This window comes from Macadamia integrifolia, chromosome 7 (assembly GCF_013358625.1).
Source record: "Macadamia integrifolia cultivar HAES 741 chromosome 7, SCU_Mint_v3, whole genome shotgun sequence".
In the NCBI taxonomy this organism is placed as follows: Eukaryota; Viridiplantae; Streptophyta; class Magnoliopsida; order Proteales; family Proteaceae; genus Macadamia; species Macadamia integrifolia.
In genome coordinates, this window is record NC_056563.1 from 28665661 (window position 1) to 28674256 (window position 8596).

Consider the following 8596-nt stretch of genomic DNA (forward strand, 5'->3'; position numbering starts at 1 on the left):
AGAGTCTTAATAGGATGTAGAGATTGGCAATTAGTGGGATTCCTACAAAATAAGAGAAGATAGGCTAGCATAGGAGGTGATAATGTCCGAGACAGAGTGGAACTCAAACTCTTGCTGATATATATTAAGGGATAATGTTCTCTGTCCATAGTGTAGTATGCTAGCATTTTCTTATGTCTGTTTCTCTCCTCTCTCCTATGAAATGATATATCTACCCCCTATTGTGGGATGAGAGAGATAAACTCAGGGAATACTAATGTACGCTATGCTCCTGAATAGAGAACTCAATCCCTGATAATAATACGTATCAATATAAAAAACATATGATCATGTGAAATGGATCAAGCATGTCACACACTCTCATCTCCAACTGAACCTAATTTATTTATTGTCTCAGATCATGTCGTGTCAAAAATTTGTCATGTCTATTTTCATCATTCCAAACCCTATAAACCCTGTAATTGAACTCTTGTCAGTTGAAATGTTTTCATCAATTCCCTTTTTTTTTTTTTTTTCAAGTGCTTTTGTATCGAATCTGCAGTCAAGATAGTGTTAATTATTACAATGAGTGTGATTCATTGGAAAATAAACTAATTAGCACTCACTTTAGTAGCAATGGTCGGATCACCTTATAATATAAAGGATCCCACCACTCGGCATCAAGACACACATTGGTATTAGGGCAATTACTATGTATTTGTGAGGAGGGAGAAACATTACATAGATGGAAGAGACCAACAAAAGAAAGGCAAAGTTTTTCTCCAGCCAGTCAAGCTCTTATTTTCTTCTCTTCCTCCTTGGGAGTTCCATCTAGGGTTTGAGAAACCTCAACGTGAAGAGATCATTCACTGCAGCACTCCTCATGCTAATGGCGTGTCCGGTGTTTAAACTGTTGTATTTTTTTGGAAAGCCTGCCACTTTGTGTGTTTTGAGGCAACACTTTTGATTGAATGGAACTTTTCTTCCAAATGCTCATGAGCACAAGAAATGATACCCAAAAAATTTGGATTTGACTCTTTTCCTAAGCGCCCAGCACTCATTGCCCAAGTCGGCCATAGTTTATTTGAGCGAATACCACGTTTTTAGGTGGTGATCCAATATTTTACAAGAAAGCACGGAGAAAGAGGCACTGACAAAGGCACAGAAAACGAGACATTAAGTTCCGTTGAATCACTGCCTGAACACATAGCACTCGCCCCAGTAACTATGGACAAGACTTGGGCGATGGACACTCAAGAGAGAAACTAGATCCAAAAAATTTTATCTGACATGTTCCGCTACCAAAAATTGGTATATAACAAACCCATTTGCGTTGGGGTTTCATATGGGTGAGTCCTACAGACAAGACCCACCACCGTAATGTTTGGTAATGGTTATGGGAGAAAAATAATTAAATATAAATATGAATGAGAAGCATATTCTGCTTTTTCTCTCTCCAATATTTTAGAAAATTTATGTACTTCTCTTGGGCGGCTCGATTAGTGGGTTGGTTTTTTCAAAATTTTCATTATTTAGATGCAGTTTTTTAATTAATTAATGATTATAAGATAATCTCTGAAAACGAGTCGAAAGTGTATTGAAGGAACTGAACTACACGTTATTGAATGTGGCTGTTTTGTAACTTAATAATTTAATTTAATGGGAGATTAACCATTATCATATTTTTCTCCCGATTCTAATCAACTTGACTGTTAAATTGATTTGATCAACTCATAACCATACCAACTAATTAATTATTAAAAAAATTATTTATTGAGACTTTCTCAGGGTTAGAAATTCTACATCATCCTATTGTTGGTGGACTTAGGGAACTCGAAAAGCAGTTCTTATAGATGCTGACAAGAAAATACAAGGATTGGTCATTGAGATCGCTTATTTCAATTTCTTATGAGATAAACAATGGACACTACTTGTGTACTTGTGGAAATACATTGCAATAGTATGCATCGTCTCACAATATGTGATTCACTCTAAAACGATAGATAAACACTTGACTTGAGACACAACTCTCCCGTAACAAAAAAGTATTGAAAGTTTGATTCCATATTTGAGATGTGACTGACAAAGTTATTACAACCAACCACAATTACATAATTTTCAAATTGAGCAACTCAAGAGATGGTGAACTATTTGACAAAAAGAAAAATTGACTAAGCAGAAAACTGAATAACCCACAAGCATGGTTTAAAGTATCGGTCCGTATCGTATCGTATCATATCGACTGATATGTATCTGTATCGATCCTTATCAATACGATACATGAAAATTTTAAAACCCTTTTGTATTGATACGTATCTTACGATACACACCGATACACCACTGATACGCACCGATACGTACCGATACTCTATGAAAAATTCAAAATTGAAGTGAAATATACGTTTTGATATGTATCGGCACGTATCGATATGTATCGATACGTATCGGTGTGTATCGGTATGTATCGACCGATACACACCGATACATACATATACGATCATAAAATGGTCAAAATGGGTAATTTTTTAGAAAAACATAATTTTTTGAGGTGTTTTTGTTCCAAAGTTGCTGGCAACCATTTTTCTCTCTAACTAAAGTGGAAATCAAGGTTGAGAACAAGGATTTTACATTTTTTGGACAACTACAAATATTGGATTCTTAGTGCGATATTCTCAATTTATTGTTTATGCATAATACATGTTATATATAACTTTTTTTAATTATTTTTTTATGTAAAAGTGTATAAAAAAGTGTTTCTTATCCATTTATGTACGTATTATTAGCGTATCTCTGATATGATACGATACCCTCTGATACGTATCTTAATTTTGATCGATTGATACGATGAACGATACCAATATTTTAATCCTTATCCACAAGACAAGTGATGATGTAGAAAAAGATAAAATCATCAACGAGCCTAATTATTTTTAATTTCTGCATCAACCCAAAACACAAGTGATGAATGTGAAGTGTACGGCCACACTTCACATTCATTTCCTTTTTTTTTTTTTCCTTTAAAATGACACACCACAAATCTCTCTCTCTCTCTCTCTCTCTCTACCCCATACACTTCTCCTTCCTTTCACTCTTCTTGCACATCGCCTTTTTCTTAGGATTCCATGCACAACCTGCAATGACATGTACAACCACAAGAAAGAAATCAAGCAAACAATCACACACAACTCAAAAAATTTAACTGGGATTGAAACAAATACCGACATTCACCTGAGAGAATCATAAACTTTTCACTGAAGTATAAAAACTCTTTACACAACTCTCCACCTCACAATATGATCTCCTTTGCTTGTGTCTAAGGTTTTTCACAAAGTGGTAGTACATGAGAAACCTTAAATCCATCACCATATAATTTCAATTTTACCCCCATACATATAATGGACCTGAAGCTTGATCAAATTATCAATATAGACCTAATACCAATTATGTGGACCAACAGAATACAAGACACAGTCAACCCAATAACAAAAAACATTAGTAGAGTGAGAGAAAGAGATTGAGGGTGAAACTTTGGCATATCTCCAACTACGAGTGCAAGTGGGAGAGTGTCGAGTTCAATGAAAAGGAGATAGAAGAGTGCAAGTGAATGAGGGAGGTTATGAGTAGTCATTGAAGGTTCAAGTGTTTCTCAACATTTGTGTTTATTTTTTCCGATTCAATTACAAAAGACAAACAGAAAATGAATTGGTGTTACCAATTTTTTTTTTTTTGGTTCGCAAGGAACTAAAGAATAGAAACACTTCGAAAAAACATTTCCAAACTGGCCCTAAAGCAACCAATTTAGAAATAATTCCAAGTCAGCCTCTACCCACCAATTTTGTCGTTGAACTTAACCATGAAATTAGATATCCAGACGATGAGAGGCCCAATATCAATCTAACCACGAAAATTGCCTTATATCTATTTTCACACCGAGGAACATATGGATATCTTGAAAATATTTAGATATGCACAGTTCAAAATTCAGGCTTTGGTTCAATTACCTATCCTTTTACATATTTTCTTCCCCTAATTTTTTTTTTTTAATTAACCATCCAATTATTTTTAAATCCAATGACTTTTTGTTATAATTTGAAAGCCTTATTTTGCCTTTATCTTAAAAAATAAAAAAATTATTCCTTATTTTGCCATTTGATTGATTTTGTTTTGATTAAAGTTGACACATAAGTAAGACTGTAGAGGATCTTTGTGAACGTCCATAAAATTTTCAGGATCCAGTTCCTATCTAATGCGTTGGGTGCTCAACCAGGCATCCGAAGGCTAGGAAGGCTTGGGAGAGTGTGTCTATGTGTCGGGGTGTGTGTCTAGATCCTCCTAGCTGTCCGTGATTGGGCACCCAATCCAATGAGTAGGAGGAGATCATTTTCCAAACTTTCAGTCTTATATAACTATTTGTGGTAGATATTCGTGCAATTCTACTCTAAAAAAATACTTTCTACAATTGTCGTATACGGTATACCCAACCCTTGCCCGATCTATGGTAAGCATGAGAAAACCCTAAAAACCCCTTTGAATGTGGAGTACCTATAAGGCTATTGGCAACAATACCCTCCTCTACCATTGCACACTGAGGCCATAGCAGTCATTTCACTATACGGGTACCGGCATTTTCAACTGCTAACGTAACTATGCCATTTTTTTTTTAACCCGAATATCATCTGGTAGTCAGTGAAACTCTTAAAATATTTTTAAATAAGAGAAGCAAAATAATGAAAAAACAAAAGGGGGACATAGCCCGCCTTACCTCAACCCATGAGATACAAATCGCTCAACACGCAAAACCCAAAAAGAAAATCTACAAAAAAAGAAATATTAAACGCAACCATGCCATTGTATCTGCATTATTACATGGCGTATCTGTATCTGTATCTGTATCTTGCTTGCTCTACTCTCTGAATGGCTCTGGCTGACTACAAATACAGCAATAGAGAAACCACGGGATGGAGGAAAAAACCTGAGGGTTTGGGCGCTCCGGCACAGTATCTATCAGTCTAGAGAGAGAGAGAGAGAGAGAGAGAGAGAAGATGCCGTGCCTGAACTTGTCGACGAACGTGAGCTTGGATGGAGTGGACACCTCTTCCATCCTATCTGAAGCTACCAAGAACGTTGCTAAGATCATCGGGAAGCCAGAGGCTGTAAGTTTGCAGTTTCTCTCTACCTCCTTTCTGTCTTTTCAAAATTTTTCTTGGCATTTCATATGCTAAAGTCCTGAATTTTAGATCCTTGTTCTATCTGATGCAACCCCACACCACCCCCACCACCCCTCCCCCCTCCCAAAAAAAAAAACCCACTTCCCAAAATTGGGGGAAAATGAAGTATTTTCATGTAGTCGTGAGCATCCTGTAGCCACTAGCCAGTGTCCTTAGTTGATAGCAATCTATGGTTCAACATGGCGGCGTTGATTTCGAAATACTAGTTATGCTTCCTCAATTTGGTAGTAGACTTCATTATTCCACAGGTTTCAGTACTTTGGATGCAGAACCTGCCTAAACTTTTTAGGGCCAATGCAAAATTTCGGTGATTCTTCCCCTTTTGTGGGTTCTGTTTCTTTTCCTCCTCTTTCTGTAGCCATGTGGAACCTATACGGTCACGGTCATAGTATTCTTCATGTAGATTTCAATGTTTATGCGGGTTGAGTGGCGATTGGATTTCCGTTGCTTCAAGCTGGCCCTGGTGTGACATGGGCTACATGTACAATAGTTAAGCACATCATTGACCATTCGCAGATTGGGCGAATTGAGCCTCCAACCTACTTGCATAAGTATAAGGAAACTATATCTGTCTATATTCTTGTAGGATTTATGGTTTAGCTGTGTATGTTTCTTTTCTTTTGAGGATGAAGTCTGCCGATGGTCTGGCATATTAGTTAGCTGAGGATGGGGAGACTAGACAACATTTTTGTCAGGGAACGTATCTGATAATGTAGTATTTTCTTGGGGTTTTGTGTTCTGCTGAACTGTATATTAATGTTGTTGGTGTTTTAGTCGCTTCCATAGGAGGAAGCAGGTGGTGGCCAGGAGAAACTAGATCTTGAAACAGTATTAAAAGCATTTCATGTTATTGAACTCCTTCTCCCCCGACTTGAATTTGAATTGAAAATAGCAGGTGGTCAATCTGCCCCTTGTGTTGGGTTTTCACTAGCACATAGCTCAACTTGCCTAATCACTGCCGGTGGCTGGGGGTAGAGAAACTCAAACTAGAAACCAAGGCATCGGGCAAGAAGCCCGCCCTTATCATTTGGACTTGCTTCGAGAGGTAAGATGGACAGGCCTAATGTTGCATAGATAAGGGTACAGCCCCTTCAAGGCATGCCTATTTGCCTCTCACCCGGTCAACTATATCTATCTGGGTCTGGGGAAGTTGAATTTGATGCCCATGATTTTTTTTTTTTTTTTTTTTGGGGGGGGGGGTTGTGGGGGAGGAATGAAAGAAGCAATTTCGAGTCATTGAATCGTAAGAGAATGAAGTGGGTGTTTATTTAGAAGAGGCATTGTTGTTTCTGTTCTATATGTTTGTGTAGCTTTGTTCTTTCTTCTATGATAAAATTTTTATTAATCCAAAAGGGATTCATGTATTGAATACTTTTATGTGGTCTATGAACGTAAAAATTAGCCAGACTTGGCTCCTTCACCAAACAAACTTAACAACTTAATATCATAAATTGATGTTGAAAATTTAGGTGCTTGAACTCTTAAGCCGACCTATGAATCCCATAGTGAGAATAGACTAAGAATCAATTTGAACTATGTACATGCATGGAAATTGTGGTTTGTATTTGTTTTTTCCAAGAGTCTAGACAGTATTTGTCTATTTTCTTACCTCTATTCTGTTTTTATTTTGCATCTTAATGTTCTACATGCTTAACTAAAATGGTACACTGCTTTGTCGTTATAAATTATTTCAGTATGTGATGATTGTACTGAAGGGGTCGGTTCCAATGTCATTTGGTGGGACTCAACAACCAACAGCTTATGGTGAGCTGGTATCGATTGGTGGTCTCAACCCTGATGTCAACAAGAAGCTGAGTGCTGCAATTGCAACAATCCTTGAGACCAATTTGTCTGTTCCCAAGTCCCGATTCTTCCTCAAATTCTATGATTCAAAGGTAAGCTATCTCAAATTTCTGTGTTTCTCCCACCAAAAGGTCTTTACTGGCCATCTGTTCTTCTCATTGCATTTCCCTGTTTGTTAGGGCCATCAAAGCCAAGATTATGCAGTGTGTTTGCATGCTTTACATCAGAACTAGATCATGTAAATAACTCTTTACTGATTTAAAACCACGACGGAAGTTCTTATTGGCTGCAATTACTTAGTGATTCTGTTATCTACTTCTCTTATTGGTTGATATTCTGTTCTATTCAGTTCTGGTATCAAGGTATTGATACTCCATCTCCTTGCATATTGCAGGGTTCTGACTTTGGATGGAATGGGGCGACCTTCTAAATTCTGTAGTATTTTGGGTGTGTTGTCGAAACCAAATGCTATATGTATAAGAAACTTGATATCGTTAAATTGACTTTCATAACTGTATTGAGGATGAAGAAAAGAATATTATGTTATGTTATTTGATATGTGTGTTTAATTGGAGCAATCTGGAGATGTTATACACATAATGAAATTGCTAGTTTCAACTCTTACATGTGCATCTTGTTCCTTTGAGAATTATTATAATTTTTTCACTGGCTCACATTTAATTTTAAAATGTTGTTTGACTAAAGAAACTAGGTATCTGAAGGATAAACAATGAGGATGACCATTCCAATTAAATTGTGGTACATACAGTATCTATTCAGGAAGGTAGGAGAATAGCCACCTAAATAATGTTACATGAATACTCCACTTTATACCTAAATGATGTTACATGAATAATCCACTTTATACCATTCAGCTGTGTTGAAATTGTAACTCATTAATGACAGCAGATTGCACTTACCTTTCTGTTTTTTCAAGAAAAGGGTTTATTTCTCATGTATCTCTTGTAATGATTTTGTACAAAAAGTTATGGGAAAAGGGTAGGTATGCCACCGATATCAAGTATGCTAGCACCCATTGTGTTTATCTCTCTCTTCCCTTTTTGTGAAATGACCCTTATATTCTTCCTGAATGATACTCCATCATGTGATCTTATTGGTGCTATCCGCTAGTATACTTGATATGGGCGGCATACCTATCCTTCTCCCGTTATGGGAAATATAGTGTCAGTCTTGTCTTGTATTCTCTTTTTCTTTTTCTTTTTTTTTTTTTTTTTTTTTTTTTTTTTTTTTTGGGTTACAAAACCTGATAACCTAACTTCACCTGGCCTAAATATGCTAGAAACAACTCAACTCAGCCTTATCCCAGCTAAATGGGTTCGGCGACATGGGTCCTTTCTTTCCAATCAGCTCTATTCAAGGCTATACTTGTTACTAGTTTTATGCTATGCATGTCTTTCCTCACCATTTATGCTAGAGTTATTTTAGTAAGGGTGTTAATCTTAAACAAAACCATTTATTGAAACTGAAACAAATCGTTTAAACTGGAACCAATTAATAAAAGGTTCCGTTTTTGTTTTGAAATTGAAATCGTTTAATCATCGGTCCGATTTGGTTTTTAACCGATT

At 36.6% G+C, this 8596-nt stretch overlaps 1 protein-coding gene across 1 annotated transcript; it reads left to right on the forward strand.

The window, feature by feature from the left end:
* Window positions 1-4929: 4929 nt before the first annotated feature.
* On the forward strand, window positions 4930-7634 carry LOC122083426 (macrophage migration inhibitory factor homolog). Its single transcript, XM_042651229.1, has 3 exons — window positions 4930-5132; window positions 6902-7102; window positions 7405-7634. Exons 1-3 carry the CDS (start codon window positions 5022-5024, stop codon window positions 7438-7440), a joined length of 348 nt encoding a protein of 115 aa, XP_042507163.1. The 5' UTR covers window positions 4930-5021; the 3' UTR covers window positions 7441-7634.
* The last annotated feature ends 962 nt before the right edge of the window (window positions 7635-8596 follow it).

What these genes read in the sequence shown, in the direction of transcription:
- LOC122083426 (XM_042651229.1), top strand. Translation starts at nt 5,022, where the DNA reads ATGCCGTGCCTGAACTTGTCGACGAACGTGAGCTTGGATGGAGTGGAC. An exon ending in TCATCGGGAAGCCAGAGGCT is followed by an intron (nt 5,133 to 6,901) that starts GTAAGTTTGCAG and finishes AAATTATTTCAG; the next exon opens with TATGTGATGATTGTACTGAA. An exon ending in TCAAATTCTATGATTCAAAG is followed by an intron (nt 7,103 to 7,404) that starts GTAAGCTATCTC and finishes TGCATATTGCAG; the next exon opens with GGTTCTGACTTTGGATGGAA.